Source organism: Abramis brama (assembly GCF_963993115.1).
Source record: "Abramis brama genome assembly, chromosome: 17".
Lineage (NCBI taxonomy): Eukaryota > Metazoa > Chordata > Actinopteri > Cypriniformes > Leuciscidae > Abramis > Abramis brama.
Window position 1 is genome coordinate 7,543,067 of NC_139979.1, and position 23,528 is coordinate 7,566,594.

Consider the following 23,528-nt stretch of genomic DNA (forward strand, 5'->3'; position numbering starts at 1 on the left):
ATGAAGGTAACGTTAAAGCTGTCATGGAACCAGTTTACCATGTATATATATAGTACATTTATATATATATATAAAGTACATTTTATTTATTATTTATTTTATTGTTTTACCCTTTTCCCAGGCCCATTTTCCCATCATAATATTCAATTCAGTTCAATTCAATTAAATTCATTTTTTATCACTACTAACAATATTGCCCAATTTTGTGTACAAAAAGTGTTTAAAAGAGATTTTCAAAATCAGTGCATTTCCATTTCCTTCTGTTCTGATGAAGCTACTTACAGCACTTTTCTAGAAAACCTGACAACTGTTAAAATTCAGCTAAATCTGCATTTGTAAAAAATAAATAAATAAATTATGAAAGGAAAACTAACCATGATATTGCTGACTCACAGCCTCCCCCGTCAAAATCAGAAAATATGTGTGTATTAGTATGAGAGACAGAAATTAAGGATGGGCTGATTTCAATAAGACACCCTAATTTTAACTAAACAAAAACTATAAACATTAATTGAAATATTGGGACACAAAATTCAAGCCATAATGTAAGTCTAAACATGCAGAGTAAAGAGCACATTCACTACTATAACCTCTCTCTCTCTCTCTCTCTCTCTCTCTCTCTCTCTCTCTCTCTCCTGCAGCATGTGCATGTCACCGTGGGAACGCTTCTGTCGGAATCCACTGAATCGGTTGCCATAGAAACTGTGTTCAATAATAGCCATAGTCACTGAATTAGTATTTATGCAGTCTGAGAATTGTTTCACACCCCCTTCTTTCTTGCAGAGAGGGCCTTGAGATAAATATATATATATATATCAAGGCCCCCAAAAAAAAAAAAATATATATGAATTTAAAAAAGGTGTAAAGGCAAGGAAAAATCCAGATTTATATTGAGGGAGAATATGCACCTCTGCAAATGTGTTAAGTGGATTTTAGCTATAAAGTTTGACTGACCTGAAAGATGCCATCTTTACACTGCAAAACCAGCACAGATGCTGCACAGGGCATGTATTTACACAGATTAATCGAATGATATTTTTGTGTGCAAGTCGTACTTTGTTTTAAATATAAAATGATGGATATAGAAAATGCAAAATTAGAAAGAAAACAAAGCTCTGTCATGATAACAACATTGTTTAAGGCTGCACCAATGCTGCATCATTCATTACTGGGGCATTAAGTGGGTCAGGGCTGGCATATTTTATATTTTGCATGGGTTTAATGCGCCATTGCGTCTTTACACAGAATTTAGAGCAGGCACAGAGCCTGCTCAGAGCAGCCTTAACTTGGCTGTGTAAAGCACACACACAATGCTTAAACGTTCTCATGCATCAAGCCAAATTTGGTCTATTTCTTAGACAAGACAAGTCTATTACTGTTATTATTATGGTATCAAACTGCATTCAACCTGTAAAACACAGCACACCATGACACACACACATGCAGGGTGCATCAAAAAAGAGGAACAAATTCAATGATAAAATGAAAAGAATGATAATAATTGAAATAAAGTTTCCCCCTAGTGGAAAGCAGAGATGGTGCTGTGCATGCGAGCAGTCAGACAGCCAGTGAGTCTGTGCGTGATCGTGGGAGACTCGCATCAGCTCACTGCCCACTCCACGCCCCCGCAGAGTCTCCCAAACTCTCGGTCGCAGGAGGAGAGATGATGTGGGGGATGTAAGACACGGGGCAGCAGCTGGATTCTGGATTCTCGGGCGAAAACCAGCCGCTCTGATGGAGTGAAGACAGCAGATACACGGTGAGACTCTCTCGACACACTCTTCTGCAAATGCTTCAGTGTTAAAATGTATTATTATTTTGTATTATTCTCAGCTGAGCGTGGTCATAATTAAGCAGACTTCAGTCCTTCATATTGCAGCGATATCTTAATATTTGCTTGCACCGTCTTTCTTCATATTTAGGCTACATTTCAAACCACTTTTATAGAGCATTTTTCCATGTTGAGAAGCATGCAAACGACTACGAAATCATTTTCCGCCGGATTGCATGTGCACTGTTTAGAAATGGTTGCTCATTTTAGGTGTGAGTTGATGAAGGTAAGAGCAAATGTTTTATTGGAGGAACGATGTGCATGTGGCTGCTGCTGTTCATAAGGCTTTATAAACGTTCATAGCTGACAAATTCATGCACCGCAATTCGGATTCTCGGCTACACCGACTGTGTGCTGGCATTTCCTTTTTAAAAAGATCACTGAAGATTTACTGGGTGTCTAAGAGAAGGTTTAAGACGGATATTTATGCTGCTATAATGTTCATTCTCTCACTTTAATACACGAAAACTTAAAAATGAGCCTTTATGTGGCGGTTGGCGCATGTTTGCTCTTACAGAGACTTGAAGTGTGTGTCTGCTGTTCGGAAGTTCATTTGTGGACACTGAGGCTTTGCGTCAGGCACAGAGCTGACGTGAATAGACACCAAATTTGAAGCTTCGAGACTAAAAATAGTACTGAGCTGAAGATATTTGCAGGTGGCGTGTAAAACCAGTCTGTAACACATCAAATTCTGAAACTGCTCCGTTTTTGCGAATAACGTTCAGCACCGCGGACAGCGACACACAATCAGCGGTTACTCTCTTGTATGATTTTAGTAATATTTCCAATTACATAATTAAGTCATGAGAAATGTTGCTGCTTGCATTGTTGGCTATATAAGAAGGAAATAATGCCATTGTACCGCAATGAACAAGTATGATATTGCTACGGTTTTTTTGAACATGGCAATAGCAATACCACATATGGTGGCAAGTGGTTGATATAAAAAATTCTATTGCACAAAAGTATTAATTTAGTATATAAAGCATATAGGCAAATCTCACTAAGGATATCAAAAAGATGCCCCAGTGATGTCACTCCAAAATCAAGAAAACAAAAGGAATTGTACTTTGCATATGAAGCCTATTTTTAGGACTATTAAGAGTTTTGATTATTATGACAATTTAAGTATTTTACACCCCAGTTCTCATTACTTATTTAAAAAAAAAAAATATATATATATATATATTTTTGGATCATGTTATCGTTTTTAAAAAAAATATATATTTTAAAATTAAATTCTTTCAAAAAAAGAAAAAAAAAGAAAAAGAGCTTGCATCAGAGAGCTGATTTGATGCTTTGAGACTAAAAATAGTTCTGAGCTGAAAATATTTGCAGCTGGCGTGCAAGTCGAGTCTGAAACGCATCAAATTCTGAAACTGCTCCGACTGTCTACAAAATACAGTCTCATTTCAATTACTGTCATGTGAAAAAATACATTTATTGTAAAGCATTTAATCATCATGCTAGTTGGTTATTTACTTATTTTTTTTATTAAAATAAAAACTATAAGACAGTAAGACAGTACAAATACTACTTTACAGTAATGAGTAAAATGTAAAAGTAATTGGAATAGTAAGAGGGACATGATCAGATGCAAGGAGAATCGGGGGGTAAAATAAGCTTATTTGTCTTAAAAACAATGTCGGAATGCAAAAAGCAAATGTAATGATCTTAAATGTAAGACATATCCATATATGCTGTATAGTATATTAATCATCAGATTTCTACATTGATCACATGAAGCCACTTTCCATAAAACGTCTGCAGTACGAGGGCAGAGAAGAATGTGTTGGTTGTGTGAAGTTATGTGAAAGGAGACGCAGAGATTGCTCTCGAATTGGATGAGAATTCATTCTCAGCTCTGTAAATCACTGAACACTCAGTCTAGTTGAGTCAAGTGGTTTTGTTGGCATTCATTTCATTAAAGACCAAGTGTAGGAGAAAAACAAACTCAGCACAACATGTACGGCCATGAAAATGACACCAAGATCTAAACATGCCACAATAAACAATCGTAAAGAAACACAAACGGCACGGCAGTAAAGACAAAGTTCAGAGGACGTGTCAGGAACGCTTAGGACATTTAGTATGATGGAGATAATCTCATTGCCCCTCTTAGGACTGGTTCTCTTTGAAACTGCCAATATGAGTGATGAATTTCCTCAGCAGTTCTGATGCGACTGGGTCACAGGGTCAACGGTGCACCGCTGATGGATGCTGTTCTCTCAGCTGCTGTAAAAGGGATTGCACCTGCCTCGATCCGTGTGATCTAATGAGGCAAACAGCAGCTCAAAGGCACCACGGAGCTCTTGGTGGGGCGAAAAGGTTTGACTGCGCATCCCTTTCTGCTCACGGGCCCACTAGCGCAACCTCAGATGAAACCTAGAGTCACACACACACTGCTGTTACGTAAAAAAGAAAGCCAGGGGTGGGGTCTCTCAGAGGAGTGAGAATAAAGACATGATATTAATTTCCATCATCTGTCGGGAGACCAGAGAGAACTGGATACGATTTGTCCCGACAAGACAGCGTGGTATGTCGCCTCGCTCCTATGGCGCAGCACTAAAACGACACGCTTTTTCAACATGCTGCAAAATTGGCAAGTTTATTTTGGTCAGAGCTCTCCACTACACTGGTGTGTACACACTCGAAGATCCATGGGGAATGCCGGGAAAAGCAAAGGCTTTGTTTAGGTCGATTTATCTATCAAATGTAATCTTTGGGACGGTCTGAACTGTCATTTTGCCAGTGACAGTGAAGTCAATATCTGATATCTACACATACACCAAATATTGACTGAGACTCCTGATATCTTTTAATACACAACAAATGCAAGAGAAAAGTAAATTCAAAGTGACAAAGCTGTAGACAGCTATTAGAAAAAAACTACTTAAAATCTGATCAGATAACGTCCACTTTCATAAATACAATCTTCTGCCTTTAGTCATATTTATGTGGTTTGGAATAAGTCTGTAAAAATAATGATTTTATGTTTTGTTTTCTTTGTAGCTACAAAAGTGCTACAAAGAGATTTGAGACGGAAATGCTGTCTGACTGAACAAAGACAGAAATGTTGACAGAGTGAATAATTGAAAGATGATGACGGTTGTTTGTATGAATTGAAAGAGAGTGGAAAAAATTATGTACAGCATCTTCAATATGTCATCATGTGTGACATAACGTCCATTTTGGAGTTACAAAAGTGAGTGAAGAATCAGACATCTGTAATGTTTTTTTTTAATGCAAGTCTTGAAGTTTAGTTCTTTTCCTCTTATGTTTGGAGGAGCCAAAGACTAAACTGATAAAACGGATAAAAATGTATACGTTAAATGTGATGTAAATCACTTTGCAAAAAATTAATCTGGCAAATACATAACTGGAATGTACCAGGTGTTTCTTGTTTAATCAGTCTGTGTATAAATAACCATCATGGTTCTAGAGTATATCTAAATTATGCAAATTAGAAAACAATTTATTTAGAAAACACAGATGTTGGTGCAGATTTGCACTAGCTGCATGCACGTACATAACTTTAAGCATCTTCTTTGCATATATCCCCACATATTAGCTCTGACTGCTTCTAAACAGAGCAAGCAGTCTGTAGCATCGAAACTGAACTCATGAAATAAACTAAATACTTGACCAAAGACAAGGGAAACATGAGGAGTGTTTTTACACAGACTTATGATTAAGTGAAGAAGACCTGTGAATTGTGATCACAGACAATAGCAATAGAACTTCAAAATGTAGGTCTTGACATTAACCAGAACAAAAGCCTTGGCTGATGTCCTTAAATTGATAGTTCACACAAAAATGAAAATTCTGTCATCATTTACTCACCCCTCATGTCGTTCCAAACCCGTATGACTTTTGTGCTGAACACAAAAGAAGGTATCTGAAGAATATTGGGGTCTAAACAATATTGGACCCCTCTGACTTTTAATATATTGTTTATTATTATATATATACCCCACATTTTAATGAAATCTGAGAGATTTCTGTCCCTCCATTGAAAGTCTGTACTGTACACCCAAAACACATCAAAATGTTAATCAAAAAGATTGTAAAATAAATCCATATGAATCAAGTGGTTTAATCCCAGTCTTCTGAAGAGAAGTTCTATGTAATGAACAGATTTAATTTAGGCTTTCATTCACATATAAACATTGATCAGCTAATATAGATAGAGCACTTATATATGGTAAATAGAAGCTCAACCATACTTGCTTGACACGTGAGAACAAACCTCATTGGTTCTTGCAGAAGCTCAATTTAATTTATGACAATTTTTATTTTCTGGTGAACTGACCCTTTAAAATAGGCTGGTCACAGTACACATCAGGTCAGGATACATGCAAGAAGGCCTGTGGATTCCTGAGAGACGACGCTTGCCCCAAGTCTTTGTGCCACATCTCTCCAGTGAGTCTATCATGAAGATGAGTCATCCATGCTGCCTGTGCGAGACAGAAGATTAACCTCACTGTCTCGAATCCATGAGACCCTGGCCTCTTAAAGATGGATTTTTTTGCAATTACACTTTCAAAGAACAGAGTTATTTTCTCTGTTCCTCTCCACCTCGCATAATCAGTATGCAAAAACAGCATTCCTCTTGCTTTCCCTGGCTGAGCTGGCTCGGAAATCACAGAGAATTCCTTAAGAAGGCAGGCAGGAGGAGCAGCAGCTCGAGGTCTGTGGGTGTATTGGTGTGATGGAGGAGGGATGTGAATTCTGCACAGCTACACACTCTGAACGTTCCCAGTGTTCTTCTCATATTGCCAGAGATAGACTGGGCATTAGGAGCACCGGAGCCTCTTCTGGTGGGCCAGTCGACTTTAGGGACGGCTGTATAATGTAAATATACAAAGGTTTAAAGGTATATGGTGCAGCACAGATAGATATTTTGTTAGGAAACCATAATATACAAGTGAACTCAATAAATAACATTATACAAAAGCAGCCAGTTAAGATATATTAAAGTATAGTGAACATATATATATGTTATATATATATATATATATATATATATATATATATACATAAGGCAATCATTTGTATTATATACTGTTCATACACTACCATTCAAAATTTGTGGTCAGTAAGACTTTTAGATGTTTTCTTATGCTCACAAGGCTGCATTTATTTAATAAAAAATAAAATAAAAAAAATACAGTAAAATCAGTAATATTGTGAAATATTATTACAATTTAAAATGATCATTTTATATTTGAATATATTTACAAATGTAATTTATTCCTGTGATGACAAAGCTGAATTTTCAGCATCATTAATCCAGTCCAGTGTCACATGATCCTTCAGAAATCATTCTAATATGCTGATTTGGTGCTCAAGAAACATTTCTTATTATTATCATCAATGTTGAAAACAGTTCTTTGCAACATCATAAATGTCTTTAATTCAACTTAACGCTGAACTCACCCCATCTTACTCACTCCAAACTTTTGAAGGGTAGCGTGCATACTGTACTTATCTGCTGTGTGTTGTGTCCTGGGCTGGCATGGGTCCTTGGCTGTTTTTTAGTCACATCTTGGCATATCGCTGCTTTATATCACCAGAGTTCAGGATCTTTATGCAGAACAGCAGCGAGAGAAAGAACACAAGGAATAAATCAAACAAATTATATATGGATGAGGACTCTCACTCTGTGTGTTCAACAAATCAAACTGTAAAGGAACATCTCAGATTTTACCTTGCACAGTCAGTTTGTCCTTTCCCCCACTGACCTCAAGTAAGTCACTTAATGTCACCATCTTCCATAGTTGAACCACCCTAACAACCCTCTGTGACAATACATGATCGACTGCCAACTCAGTCAAAACAATTTAATATTTCTCTCCTCCACGTTCATGTAGCTCATTGTTTCAGTTTGAAAAGAGGATGTGACTATATCAATATGCCATGTGACTTTGGGCTCACTGAATTTCATATAATTTTAAACTGATTTCGAGGGCTGTGGAATGTTAATAATGCTGTTATTAGACTGGATGCCCTCCTGCCACCCCCTGTTGCTCGCTCTAATCATCTTACCAAGATAGTTAGCTCATTCATTGCATGATGGGAAGGTTTCTGATTGAGGGTGAACATTCACCTCTTTTTTGGGTCTAATAATTATAATAATCTTTCACACTAACCCCCCCTTCCCCCACACATTTTTTTTCAGCTCAAAAAACATCCTATATACAGTCAAAAACAACTGTTAAATATTGTAAATATGGTTTATTTGCCTTACCTTGCGATTGCAGTACTTCAGATATCAAATACATAATTTTTGTGTCAGTAAATCTCTGGTATCTGTGTGCAGAGCGGACTGAGCTTGTCACATGTCTTGATGCTCTTTTCACCACTCAGGAATTCAATTTTCTTTTCTTTACTGGACTGCCATTATCATCTCCTCTCCTGCCTTCATTACAGAGAAGGTGGAGAGAAGACTGTGTTAAAGAGTACAGGGCTGTACAGAGTGTCAGCGCACAGGACACAGTGTTCAGAACACAACTGACTAAGAAGGCAACACTTTTATGAGTTTATATACATTAACTTTTGTTAATGCATTCATGGTTAACTAACAATTAACAATCATTTTAAAGTGTTAAGACTATAGTAAGACAATGTAGAGTAATTATGGAGTTTTGAGTGCTGTGGATTATGTGGTTTTGAGTCTGATCAAAATAATGTGCTTTTAGATTTCAGATTTTGTTTGATTTATTTGAGTTGTGTGACATTCTAAACTGAATTGAGAATGCCTGTTAAATTCACTTACTGAATTTCAACTGAATTTAGTTTGATGCAGAAGTATATTTGAACGTAAGGAAGTACACTTAAAATAAATTGAAATTGAAAGAAATTCATGCAATTAAGTAAAAAGCAAAGTTTGTCAAATGTACCTCATGACAAAGCACTTTTATTTGTTTTCGTTCCAGGTTGACCAGAATCTGAGCCGGGATGTGCGGACAGTGCTGAGGCCGGAGGAGGGGAGAGTGGGGGATTCTGGATTTCTTGAGGTGGAGAGCGTGACATCATGGGTGATGGAGGGGCCTTGCGCACGGAGGGCAATGCCCTTCTGAAGGCTGTGTTCCAGGGCAAACTCCGCCTCGCACGCCTCCTCCTGGAGGGTGGAGCCTATATCAACGAAGGGAACGAGCGAGGAGAGACGCCCATCATAGCAGCCTGTCTGGCAGGATACGATGATCCGCAGACCCGGCAGAGAATGGTGCGATACCTGCTGGAGAAGGGAGCAGACCCAAACATCCCCGACAAATCGGGTCGGACCGCCCTGATGCATGCATGTGCAGAACAGGCAGGCAAAGAGGTGGTGTCGCTGCTGCTGGAAAACGCCGCTGAGCCCAGCTTGAAAGACTACTCTGGGTCCTCGGCACTTGTACACGCCATCAATAAGGGTGACAGGGACACTCTCCAGGTCCTGCTGGATGCCTGCAAAGCCAAAGGCAAAGAGGTAATCATTATTACAACCGATACATCACCCTCTGGCACTAAAAAGACCAAACAATACCTGAACTCTCCACCGTCTCCGAGCGTAGTGGACAATCTCTCCCCTGCTTGTATGTCTCCATCCGAAGTGGAGATCCACACCACTGGCTCTGCCCCTAGTAAGGAGGAGGAAGGTATCTTCAGCTTCGCTGTGACTTCAGCACTTCCACTACCCTCCAGCAGACCACAGGGGGAGAGGAGACCACCACCCCGCAAGCTTCTGAAAAGACTGAACTCTGAGCCCTGGGGTCTGGTGGCTCCTTCCGTACTTGCTGAGAGAGCAGAGCGGATAGAGGGCGATTTAGCAGAGGAGGACAAGTTGGTCTCAGAGATGAATGGGATGACAGTTTCCGGTCCAGGCAGACCTCTACTGTCCCGAAGGCACAGTATAGAGACCCATGACCCATCCTCTCCGAAGCTAATGGACCGGTCCTGTTCGGAAGACTGTGCAGCACTGTGTGGCTCGTCCTGGGCGGATAAAGTCCATCAGCACCAGTCACTGTATCGTAGAAACACGGCCCCTGAGACTCAGGACAATGTGGCTCAGGCATCGACGGGAATCCGTGGCTTGCCACACCCCAAACTCACCCGCATGGAACACTACGAGTCGGACACTCACCTGTGTCCTGCCTCCATCCCTGGATCTCCAGATTCTGGACGTGTCTCAGTGGAGCGCCGCAAGTACAATGCCTCTCCCTTGTCGCTCCTCACTAGCTCTTCTCGAGAGTCTCTGGAGAGCATTCCCAACTCTGTGTCTCCCATCACAATGCGACGGCGTCCAACAGGACTGTTGGAACGGCGGGGATCAGGGACTCTCCTCCTGGACCACATCTCCCATACACGACCTGGGTTCCTTCCTCCTCTCAACGTCAACCCCCAGCGACCCATTCCTGATATCCGAGCCAACGGAAAACCCACCTCTCCTGTTCACTCAGGGAGCAAGATCCTGCTGCCGGTTGCACCATCATCTCCAAAACGTGGGCCTGACTTCAAGATGAAGAAGAAACTGATGAGGAGACATTCGATGCAGACAGAGCAGATGAAGCAGCTTTCAACCTTCCGTGAAATCCTCACAGAAAAGGTTATGGAGATGAATGGAGATTGAGAGCAAGAGAGAAGGAGAATGGGAGTCTGTGCTGGCCGAGAGGCTCCTCGCCGGGTTCATCTACATCTTCTTTGAGGCACACCTGCTCTGGTCCAGTTCAGCTCATTTAAAACAAAATACATACATCAAAGATATGCATTGTGAACACAAAACCATCTTAAAATTTAGATTATGAAAGAAAATGAGTCATGGTAACTTAAGATCATAAAGGGATCAGTTAGAACAAATGTTCTGTTCTTCGTTGGATTCTAATGTTGTTTAGGATTATTCATTGACCATCAAGAATGTGTGAAAATGAAACCATTAGTGTCTATGGAAGTGCTTTTGGTGTTTGAATTTGCTGCAAGCCCCAGGTGAGACCTCACAGATTTGGTGTTCTACAGGTTCCTCTTTGTATTAGCGCTGTTATGGCTATCAGCTTCCTTCCAGTCATGCACTGTCAGAAAACATTTCAAAAAAATGTATTTTTAGGGGTACAACAGCTTGTCAATGGGGCAGTACCAGTTCCAAATTTGGATATATATTAAGGGACAATATTTGTATGTACTTTATATACCCCTAAAGGATGAATATTAGTACTTTAGAGTATATTATGTATCCTTAAGGTACTACTATGAATCTTTTAGGGCTAAATAAGGTACAAAGATGACCCATTAAAGGTTCTGCTACAGTGACAAGCTGCTGTACCCATAAAGGTAAATTATTTTGCACTTTTTTTCTGAGAGTGTGGCTCTGTGATGATCCTGTGGAATAATTGGGTTAATGTCTTTAATAATCCTGATAAAATGCATCAAGTGAAGTTCAAAACTCAAAGGCTAATTTCATTATATAAATAAATAGCATTACAATACAGATATACATTCAAGTAATTTCATTCAAATGTGAATTAAATTTTAAGTTGATTATTTACTTATAAATAATAGAATGCTCAAGCCTTTTTAATGTGATGTTTACTGCTGCTTTATTGTTCGGACTTTTAATTTGGTAATGGCAACATTCCTGATTTTCCCACAGGATGTACCCTAGAGGACTGGAGATGGCTGACTGCTGAATATTCCTGTAACGAATGATAGTCTTAGATGAACATGTATCTGAAGAACATTTTAATGCATAATGAAAGTGCAAAAAAATGTTTAAACTAGATGAATATTTTTAAAGGAATCAATTAACATGAAAACAGAAGAAAAACAAAAACAAAACATAATTGTACCAGTTAAACATACTGCATGTTTCAGGGCTTTTGGATGGGTTGTTTATCTTTCTTAAACTCTTATAAGTGATACAAAATAAGTGAAGTGCAATTCTTAAAACTCAAAATCCCAAAGAAACTCTACAAACCCCATCCAAAACCACACAGATCCACCCTGACCCCACTCAGGTGAGGGGAGAGAGAGAGCCCTCACCTAACCCACACTCCCATCTGGAGACACAGAGCACAGATATTGTGTACATACTGTACAGAGTACAATTGTGTCTCAAGCGTTTGAACATGCAATATTCCGTGCTGCCTCAGCACTGATTTCATATTATTATCGTGAATGTGAACAATCACTTGGACGTGTGTCTGTGGTAACATGCTGCGGTAAATAGTTCAAGACGAGCTGGGAGCTCAGTTTACATTCAGAGGAGGAATTTCTGCACATAATACATGAGAATGAATTTCCCTAATGAGCTGCAGTGCACAGTGTGTCCGTGTCAAACACATAGTTCAACTCAAGCTTATGATGTGAGTGAATTTAGTGCTTCTGCTTTGAGATGTTCTACACTTGATGTGAATTAACCTTAGTGTACTTGAAATATATCACGAAAACAAAAAGGAATATTTTTTTATGCCTGTAGGGTTTTATTCTCGTTGTTTTTTATTTTTATTGAAATGAATTTTAATGTTTAAAACTGAATTGTTGGTGGTGCAATTTAACTTTTACGGTAGCTTTTGTGTTCCAGGATGTTTGTTGGAAATAATGTATGAGCAAACCGGAGCTCAGTGGCTACAGCAATCTTCCTGAGCAATCTTCGCGATAAAACCCATCCGTCTCCTGTAAACTGACAGACAGAAATCCAGATCTCTGATGACCTAGCTCTCTGTTATCCTGATGTGATTAGGAGAATCTCTGCACTTTGCTGTGTATTCATTGATTTTAGCAATTCTCTGTTCATTTAACACACAAGTGAGATAACCGACTCACAGGAGTTTGATTTGTTTCTAAATATGTTTGTATCTAATATATCCAATATTTCTGACCTGCTGTACAAAAGATCCATGTAAATGGATTGAAATTGTGTTCAAGTGTACCTGAAAAAAATGTTAATAGTGTAAAGGGTGTTTTAGGTGCTGTACACAATGGACCTTTGTATGTGCTACACTGTCGTTGGGTATTTTGAGCTGTACCCCAGTGTTCTGCTCTCCATTCACATAGAAGGGTCACAGTTACACTATCAATGCATTATTTAATGGATTATGGATTAACTATTTCTTGTTATTTTGTATGTTTAGTGAGATACACAGGTCAAATGTAGTAAGCCAAATAATTTAAAAAAGTATTAAATTATTTAAAAGGAAAAAAAACTTTGTGGTGCAACTTCTCTGACTAATTGAAGGTGTTTATTCTTTTCATAAGATTTAATCTGCTTTGAAACATGACTGAATCAACATCTTAGACCAGTGGCTCTCCACTGCTAGGTTTCAGGTTCTAATAGGGTTGTGTAGAGGAATGAAAAACAATGCTAAATGCATAAATAAAATGCAGAATATACATTGATGAGCTAAAACATTGTCCATGACCAGTTACAGGTGAAGTGAATGTCGTTGATCATCTCCTAACAAGGCCACATTTTAAGGTCTAGGTAGATTAGATAGTAAGCAAACAATCAATTCTTCTAATCAACGTGTTGGATGCAGGAGAAATGGGACTTTTGACAAGGGTCAAACTGTTAAAGCATGGCGACTGGCTCAGAGAATCTCTGAAACGGCAAGGCTTGTGGATTGATCCACCAGGATACCAACAGTATCCTGGTGGATCAAACCACAAACTGGCAACAGGATGTTGGGCGCCTAAGGCTCATCGATTCAATGAAGGCTATCCCGTCAACGAAGGGCAATGAAGGCTATCCTGTCTAGTCCAAGCCAACAGAAGATTACTGTGCCCCAAGAAGTCACACAAAATGTTAATTTAATGATGGTTACACGAGGAATGTTCTACAACACACAGTGCATCGCACTCTGCGTATGGGGCCAATCAGAGTGCCTATGATGACCACTGTTCACCGGCAAAAGTGCCTAAAACAGAACAGAACCTTGGAGGATTGGAAGAAGGCAGCCTGGTCCAATGAGTCCCGATTTCTTTTACATCATGAGGACGGCGGTGTACGTGTGCGCCATGATCCTGGGGAAGTGATTGCATTAGTTTGCAATGTGGGACGACGACAAGCCGATGGACGGAGTGTGACGCTCTGGGCAATGCTCTGCTGTGAAACTATGGGTCTGGCTATTCAGGTGTTCCTCTTTCAGCAGGATAATACACCCTGCTGCACTGCACACATTGTTCATGAATGCTTTGAGGAACATAATGAAGAATTCAAGGTGTTGCCCTGGCCTCCAAATTCCCCAGATCTCAATCCAATTGAGTATCTGTGCGATCACGCTGAACGCTGTGAGTGCTTGGTACGTTTTTCGTTTTGGTACAAGTCCCATCTGTCTAGCACGCTTCTTATAAAGTTTACGCATTAGGTCAGTAGGTGGTATTTTGTGGCTCTTCGAACACATTCCACCACATGACTGTCTACACCATTCACTAATTCAGTCAAAGGTTTTCAACTACCTCTGAAAGTGGAAAACACCTTGGACAAGTTCAAAACATTTAAGTACCCATTTGTGTTGCCCTCTAGTAATTAGACTGACGAAAACCCTGCTTAATACCAGTTGTAAACATGGCCTAAGTAAACAACGTTAATTGTTATGATGTTTTATTAACAAAGTTCGGTAGGAGCACGTTCAGATAATTAACACAAGTGGAGAGCACTCAGCAATCAAGGGTAAGAGGTATATATACATTCAGCAGTCTCACCTCAATCCATTGACAGTTAAGCAGCATCCCTCCACCACCCCTTCTCCACACTTCTAGTCCTAACCACTTACATACGGGGGGGGAGTACTCTGGGTTCGGGCCAAACTCCGAGCTCAGAGCCCTCCCCCCGGACAGCACGCCAAATACGCATTAAACTTTACCCCCTCTAATTGTATGTAAGTGTGAACTCGTGAAGTGCCTATCAAGTGTATAGTATCAGTTCTGGCAGGTTTCGTTAGTCAGACACTCAGCTGATCCATGTCTACCTATAGGAACACAGCACCTATCACAGCATTACTATTTAAGCTGCCTTTTCAGTTATCCTTCAGCTGCTTTCATTGTTTTACTCGGGAGCTAATTACCCTCCACCACCATCAGCTCCTCCTCTTGTACACAGTCAAGACTTAGCCTCTTGCATTCCATAATGTCATTGTCATCAAGAACATTAAAGGGATATAGTTCACCCAAAAATTTAAATTCCCGTTCATCTTCGGAACACAAATAAAGATCTTTTTGATGAAATCTGAGAGCTTTCTGTCCCTCCAGACAGCTACAGAACTGACACTTCAAAAAGTTAATTAAGAGATTGTAAAAATAATCCATATGAATTAAGCGGTTTAGTCCAAATTTTCTGAAGAGACACGATTGCTTTATATGATGAAGAGATTGAATTTAGGTTTATATTCACATGTGACGTGTATCCAAGTATGGTCCTATACTCTGAATTTTTGCTATGCATTTCACCCATTTTTGCTATGGTGTCTGGGGATCGATTTGGAGTTAGATGTCTTGCTCAAGGGCACCTCAGTTGTGGGTGAGAGTGGAAGAGAGCGCTGTTCATTCAGTCCCCCCACCTACATTTCCTGCCGGTACTACGACTCGAACCCGCAATCATGGCAGCAACAACTGCCCCCAGTAATTTAATTACAGTTAGGCTACATTTAATATAATTGCATTAAATACTATAGAGACTATACAACAAAACAATACTGGATTTAACATTTAATGTTAATGTTTTTAATGTAACCTTCTCCAGTTACACACTTTGGTCAGTTCAAGAATAATTTATGCAATTGATTGTTTATTTGAAAGAATCTACAGTGCAATTTCTTGTCTGTCCTTGTATTGTTCAACTGGTCGAGGTTGATATGGGATTATGGGTATATTAATATTACTGATATGGGATAAGTAATTACTAATAAGTTATCTAATACTTTCCAATCTAATTACACTGTTGAAGATGTGGTCCTGACAGAAATGCAGCTCATTGTAATATTAATAAACTTGAATGTTTTGCTGAACAAACAGTTTTGGTACTGATTTGGATTGCATTATAATGCAAAACTGGTTGAAAACAACTGTCTTGACTCTTGTACAATGAATGAGTGCTTCTAGTTTAAGAGTGGTTAGTGAAATAGAGACAAAGCTAGATGATTTAAAGGAAATGAAACCAAGCAGATCATTCCAGACTCTGGGCATGTTCCATAAACAGTCATAGGAGGAGTGACCTTCATCCCGGTGGAGTGACCTTCATCCCAGAGGAATTTCTCTTCTCATCCAATTTCAGAACCTCTGGCAGTCTCATCTCTTCTGTTTGTTAAACACACAGCAGTGTCAGCAACGCCTGAGAGCAGTTGTCCTGAAAAAACACTGACACACACACACACACACACATTCCCAGCTGTGAGACACCATGATACAAAGTACAGATCACAGAGCCACTGAACTCAGACATCAAAACATCAGCTAACAGGAAAATGTCTCCAACACCAAGCCACTTTGGGTAAGGTTCAAAAAGCAAAGCTTAAAAAAAGCAATGTTTCTTCAGAAAACTGGAACATGGTACAGAAAGACTATTTTATAGTGTGTTTATAGTTGGCTTATTTCATGAGTTTAATCCTTGAATGGTATGGACAAATATAGCTGGCTTGCTTTTGATGGAGAGCTCAAATCCGAAACAACAGAACTCAAGCTTTAAATGACACTTGTTTTTAAATGACAAGTGTCATTTATATGTCAATCACAACAACATTCGTGTCTCTAATTCTGTAAAAAAGAGTCTGAAGACAAAACGTATTTCAGCGTATTCGTTGAAAGTGACATAGTCCTTCCCCCTGGACTATTTTAATCTGTTAATATAAACAACGGTTGCGTTGGAGTGGTGGAAGTATAATTACATACAGAAATGAGGTGAGGTAGGCGTCTTTTTAAATACCCTTACGTTGTGACTGACAGGATTATATGAACAAGCTTCTTCTGAAGGGTGGGTTTACAAGTCCTTCACAAGTTAAAAAACACTTCAGCACAACGTTCATACGATTCATACACAAAGTGATGCGTTCTTGTTTGCCCCTATTATGGATTTTTGAAAATTACCTTTCATGTAGTGTGTAGCAGTCTCCAAGTGAATGAAAACATCCTGCAAAGTTTTAAATCTGAAAGTGCACCGTATATAAAGTTATTGTCTTTCAAAAGTAAGAGTCGACTCTGAGTCAATGAAATGAATCGTTTTTCAAATGAGTCATAAGCAGTTTCGTTGTGACATCAACACGAAACATTAGCATATTGCCCGTCCACTTATTGCGCGCGCAGACACCAGGGAAAACTTGAACCTGCAGCTGATTCCTGTGGATACTGGATAGCATCATGTCGAGAAGACCCTGTGTTCTACAATGTGAAGGTAAAGCCAGTTTTTTTTCACTGCCCAAGGACGAGCATGTGAAGAATCAGTGGTTAAAATTCATCTTTACCACAATACCACAGCAGTAGCCTATATGTTCCCTCTATTTCACTGACGACTCAAATCTCGGAGTTCAATGTAGGATTCGGAAAATCGCTTGCTCTTGAAAGATGGTGTTCAAAATAGTTTTATATTGTGTAAGTCTCCTCCTAACTGTCTAATAACTCACGTCATTACTGTCTTACTGAAATACTTCTGCTAATCAGTTGTGGACCACTATTACCTAAAACTGTGTCTATTAATGCAGATTGCCTGTCATTCTCACTACTTTGAGGAAAGATTAAGCATGGAGCAAGATTTGTTTTACCAACGTTTATGTTACATCAGTCATTCACGCTAGAGCTCGTCTAATGTATGCACTGTTATTGATACAGTTTCCACATGTTCACCACAATAAATTAGAAAAATACTCGGTAAATAAATAAGTAGCCTACAAGTAAAATAATCGGTTTGTTGATGGACATGCACTTTTTAATGCTGATGGTGAGGAATTACAGTTGCAACATCTCATAATGTTCCTCTCAAACTGAGTAGCTTATCACTTATAGAAACGTCCTGCTCAAGTCATCCTTGCGATGGAGGTTCGGGTTCAATAGTTCTTCCAGTGTTTCATCATCGAACTCGCGCTCGGATTGATATGGTAAAATCGACGTCATTGTTCGTTACTGTGTTTAGTTTACGGTGTAGGAGGCCTCCGGACAGCTGACGTTGTTATGGCAATGGGCATTTTTGTTTTCAACACGCACGCTGTACGCGGTAGACCAATCACAACAGACTGAGCTGTCTGGCCAATCAGAGCAGAGTAGCTTGATTGATTCATCTGACGAGTCGTTTGAGAATCGTTGAAAATGTGGTGATGTGCAAATGTATATTATGAGAAAATTAAACAGTTTTTTTTACCTTTGATGAATGTAAACCTATTGTAGGAGACTCCAAAACAACATTAGGAAACTTTAAAATAGCATATTGGGGCACTTTAATACTCCCTCTGCTGGAGTATAAAGATACTGCACATGCCTGTACATTCTTATTTTATGGAATATTTAGCTTTTAAACATAACAGTAGAGCTAAAATATTGTGAACCAAAAATGTGATTGTGTTGAGTTTATTATAAATGTTGTCGTCATCAGTGATTTATGATAAGATAAAAAAAAGTATATATATTTTTAAATTTGGATGGAACTGGCAGCGAATTTTAACTTTGTTCATTCTCCCAGATTGGTTCACTGAGAATATGATTTTATAGAAATACAGTATATATTTGCAGGTCGAGGAGCCAGGCTGCAGAGTTGCTCTAACATCACTGAGCCTTTGTGAAAACGCATAAAACCAGGGCTACAGATATAATAGTGTAAAAGCTCTGGATAAAAAGCATTTGTCAAAATGTGCTGTTAGTCCAGTGGTTAAAACGGTATGACTATAGGTTCAAACCCACCAAGAGCTGATAATAAACTAGATTTAGCAGTATTGTAAATGACAGTTCATGAAAATATACTTTGAGAAGGAAAAACAACATTTTTAGTTAAACAATCTGGATAATTCAATACAAAAAAAGTAATTATTTTAATTTCATCTTTTGGCTGAGATCTCAATCATCTTCTGTCATTCAGTCCTCATGTCTGGGACAGAAGATATAGAGGCCTGTGAATACTGTTCATGTAACACACAATTTCCTATTTTAGATCTACAGTTAAGCTTAAAGATATTTTTCTAATGACAAACATCATTTGATCAGGGTTTTAGTTCACACAAACCATCATTTCTTTAGGCTTCTCAAAATATTTCAGTCTGGCTTGACCGTGTTCTGATGGCAGTGCATATCGGACTGAACTGAAAACTGTTGGCAGTGCATCAGAGTCAGGGACAATCACAGTATTCTGGACAATCACTCTATAGGTCTGTTCCTGTCAGAACGCCAAACGTTGTCTTGCCTGCGAGTGCGAGCCAGTCTTTGCTAAAGGGTCGAGATCGAGGATAGAATACATTTATTTCACATCCACATTATCTCATTTGACAAGATGAAAATGTGTTAATCGTCTGCAGCAGTAGCAGCATTTATCGCAGGCGGTCGAAGTGACAATTGGATACAGATCAGAATATCACAGACCACAAGGACCATTGCAGTCCAAAGAGGCTGAAGAAATTTCATATTTGGCATATTTGATGAGTTTAATCCTTGAGTTATATATTTGAGTTATATATATATAACCAACAGGACAGCAGTGATGTGAACTGAATTTGGCATCAATGCAGTGAATTACAGTGAAGCTATTGAATATTTTTCATAAATAAAATCATAAGAATTATGCAAAAATATATTTTTCCAAAATAAGTCTTGTAGTATAACCAACAGGACAGCAGTGATGTGTGAACTGAATTTGGCATCAATGCAGTGAATTACAGTGAAGCTATTGAATAATTTTTATGAATAATAATCATAACAATTATTATGCAAAAATATATTTGTCCAAAATAAGTGTTGTAGTATAAGCAACAGGACAGCAGTGATGTGAGAATTTAATTTGGCATCAATGCAGTGAATTACAGTGAAGCTACTGAATATTTTTCATAAATAAAATCATAAGAATTATGCAAAAAGATATTTTTTCAAAATAAGTGTTGTAGTATAACCATCAAGACAGCAGTGAGGTGTGAACTGAATTTGGCAACAATGCAGTGTATTACAGTGAAGCTATTGATTTTTTTTTCATAATACAAATCATAAACATTATACAAAAATATATTTTTCCAAAATAAGTGTTGTAGTATAACTAACAGGACAGTAGTGATGTGTGAACTGATTTTGGCATCAATGCAGTGAATTACAGTGAAGCTATTGTATAATTTTCATAAATAAAAATCATAACAATTATTATGCAAAAAGATATTTTCCAAAAATGTTGTAGTATAACCATCAGGACAGTAGTGATATAAGGGCTCTGGCCGAGCTGTGATATAAACGAAATGCTATTGTCTATTTTTAAAAAGGGGAGGAGCTGTTTGATATGTGTCGCCCTGTCTTCCTGTTTCAGTGGAAATTACGTCAACATTGTTTCAAGGCACTTCAGTGGGCCTTTAAACGTGTTAGCATGAGACTTGTGGTTGAATTTTTAAATTATATCCAGGAAAGTGAATAAGGAGCTCCAAGCAACTATTTCATCAACAGACTAGAAATTGCCCCTTGATTTCCTATTAGTTTGATGGAATGTCAAAAGGACCTGGATTATAGTTCACTGGAGGTGCAGAAGGACTTGATTGTAGCTTGGTGGAGGTTCATCGTAACTTAGTGGAGGTGCAGATGGGAGTGTATCATAATTTGGTGGAGGTGCAGAAGGACTTGGGTTGTAGTATGCTGGAGATGCTGAAGGACTTGGAACGTAGTTTGTTGGAGGTGCAAAAGGGTCTTGTTGGCCCCAAAGCACAATATGGTTGTCAATCATGTAAGGCTCATCTCTGTTTATGTAACTGACCGCAACATGTCTTGACTGAGAGAACACAACAGAAAGAAAATCATTATAAATGGGATTATTATATATACATTATAAATATAAATGGGATGCGGTGACACCTAGTGGCAGCTGTTAACCTAATGTCTAATGAATTAATTAACCAATCAGAATGGATATGAAAACGAAGTCACTTGTTTCTGTGAAAGCAGTTAAATACACATAATGATGAGAAATCAAATGTGTAACGATATCATTGTTGGCTGATTCAGTTGCTTTAGAGCATAGAACCGTAATTAAACAAATGTTCTTTCTGTCAGGCTAATTTTGTGATTTGTTTAAAATAAGAGCTAAGGCTGGGTTTCAGTGAAAAGTTTCATTCCTCACACAAAGCTATCATTATTATAAGTCTTAGAATAAAAATAACTAGCATGGACATGTGTTTTAATTTTTTTTATGCTTTTTTTTGTAATTTTGCAGAAAGAAATTCCCAGTCCTCATTAATCTTCATTATATTGAAGGATGTTCTATATAATTTCACCTTTTGTGTTCCACGGAAGAAAAAAACGCCTACTATAGTATGGGTATGGAACGGCATGAGGGCGAGTAAACAGTGTCAGAATTAAATTTTGTTTTCAATTTTTACATTTTTAAAAATGATTAAAGATACCCAGACAGCAACATAGTGTCTGCCCAGATCAGGCCCACATCTGGTACACATGGACTCCACACAGCCCAGATGTGGGCCGTATCTGGGCCGATGCTATGTTGCTGTCTGGGTAAGAATTTTTGAACTTCATCTTAAAGAGTTTTACCTTCATCCTGCAGCAATCACAAGAAGATGAGGTAACGATAACAGAGATGATGAAGACCAGAACATCACAGACAACCAAGAGAATAAGAGTCACACCCTGAGTGAGTATAGACAATATGATTATATACACATTTTTATTAGTCATAAATAGAAATTTGTTTTGAAGAAATGGTCAGAAATGGCACATCATGACTTACAGATTATTGTAGAGCTTATTAAATAGGTTAAAGTAGAAACCACTTTTATAGTTGATCACACTAATATGAGCACTTTTGATGTAAGTTTGGCAGATATATTTTACTTTTGTGAGATTCAAAGCAAGACGTCTAATACACACACTTACATCACTGTCAAGACAATGAAATGGGATGGAGACAACAGATGCTATGGCATTGAAACAGTTTAGAAATTGTGAGATTCTGACCTGAAATGGGAAAAAGACAGTTAAAATAGATAAAAAATGTTTAAAACATAATGCATTGTACTCTAGTACTATACTTTAAATAGGCAAAATATTTTCTATTAGATATTCAGACTAACCCTGAATGCGTTACGTTTGCATGCAGCTGATACTGTCACAGATCCAGTTAAAACTGACTAAAGTGAAGAAAATGAACATTATTGAGCTTTTGTTCATTGCACAATGTTGTCCTGGTGTTGAAATAAAATACTTACAATTAGACATGACCAGAGGAGATACAAAAATCCTGTACAGATTGATAAGACAACCATACCTATACCTATTGATATTTCCAAAACCTGGAAGATATAAAACAAGACAGCTTCTGTTTCCTCATTTCCCCGAATCAAAATTAGCATGTAGCAGAAAGAAAATGTAAGTCTTTTACCCCAAGGAACTTTGGCCTGATCGTCATGAATTTAGACACCACACGCTGGTCTAATAGTGATGCTGGCTGCTGCAAAATGCTGGTCACACCATCACGTCTAGGCATCTTTAAACACACTGAGAGAGATATGTGTTGGGATGGGAATTGAGCTAATGGGCTAATGTACTCTAAAAATTATACTAAAATTGGTTCCAGTTTATTAAGCCTATACAGAAATGAAAGGCATGTTTTTCTCTTTACTGTCAGTCAAAGTGAAATTAAAGTGAAGAGGAACCAAATGTCACTGTGAACATTCTCCGAGCGGTAAATCTGGATTAACTGGAAGAGTTGCTCAGATGACACGTGAGAAGATAATCTGGCGAAGACAGTCGGTTTAGTTTTAGCTTTGTTTTTTCCCAATGCGACTTAAAAGTACAAACTAAAGATAACGGCACAGGGGATTTCGCTATTTTCTGGTGGTCCAAAACAAAGTTGGGAAGGAGCATGTTCACCTGATCCTGCATGTCACAACATAAAATCTGCACGAATTTACAAAACAACTATCTGTACATGATATGCTCGTACAAAAACCAATGTAAGAGCACAATAAGCAAATAGAGGATTGATATGTGATAGTTTGCACTGGTATTCTATTCTAGCTTTTACCTAACCCACAAACATAAGACAGACAACAGAAGTGAAGAATACTCACACTAAGTATTTCAGCTCCCAACTTAGAATCCATTCATATTAGTAGTATGTGAAGAAATGGTACATAATACTTAGGAAATGAGTCATTATTCATGTTGACGGTGTGTTTGTCTTGAGCCATTTTCATTTTGTTTTTGATTTTGGTTTTCTTAGTAAGTAGTCTCAAGACTCCACCTCCACAAAATATGAAGAGAATGGTTCTTAAACGTCACACTGTTTCAAGATGTAAACATTGAGTGAATTCAGGTTATAGACTGTAGATAGGATGTTATAACATAAGAACAAATATCCTAAATTTTGGAAGTAAAAAATAAATAAAAAGACTGATTGATCTTGAGGCATTTAGAATCAAAAGAGAAATTAGCATGGCACATTTTGCAGTCCAGGAAGTAATTATCATCAAGTTTGAGTTAATTGCTGATTCACCATATTGTCAGAATGGCCGAGCGGTCTAAGGCGTCAGACTCAACAAGTTATTGTTGA

General features: G+C 38.3%; 2 protein-coding genes across 2 annotated transcripts; one reads left to right on the plus strand and one right to left on the minus strand.

Annotated features, from left to right (window-relative positions):
* Positions 1-1,620: 1,620 nt before the first annotated feature.
* On the plus strand, positions 1,621-11,609 carry ankrd34a (ankyrin repeat domain 34A). Its single transcript, XM_084088240.1, has 2 exons — positions 1,621-1,759; positions 8,770-11,609. Exon 2 carries the CDS (start codon positions 8,868-8,870, stop codon positions 10,440-10,442), a length of 1,575 nt encoding a protein of 524 aa, XP_083944366.1. The 5' UTR covers positions 1,621-1,759; positions 8,770-8,867; the 3' UTR covers positions 10,443-11,609.
* A 7,791-nt stretch (positions 11,610-19,400) lies between these two features.
* LOC311067891 (uncharacterized protein) lies at positions 19,401-23,209 on the minus strand. Its single transcript, XM_084090036.1, has 7 exons — positions 23,047-23,209; positions 22,356-22,471; positions 22,183-22,266; positions 22,048-22,104; positions 21,851-21,931; positions 21,509-21,604; positions 19,401-20,732 (listed from the first exon to the last, which is right to left on the minus strand). The coding sequence occupies exons 2-7, from the start codon at positions 22,458-22,460 to the stop codon at positions 20,478-20,480; spliced, it is 678 nt and encodes a 225-aa protein (XP_083946162.1). The 5' UTR covers positions 22,461-22,471; positions 23,047-23,209; the 3' UTR covers positions 19,401-20,477.
* Positions 23,210-23,528: the final 319 nt, after the last annotated feature.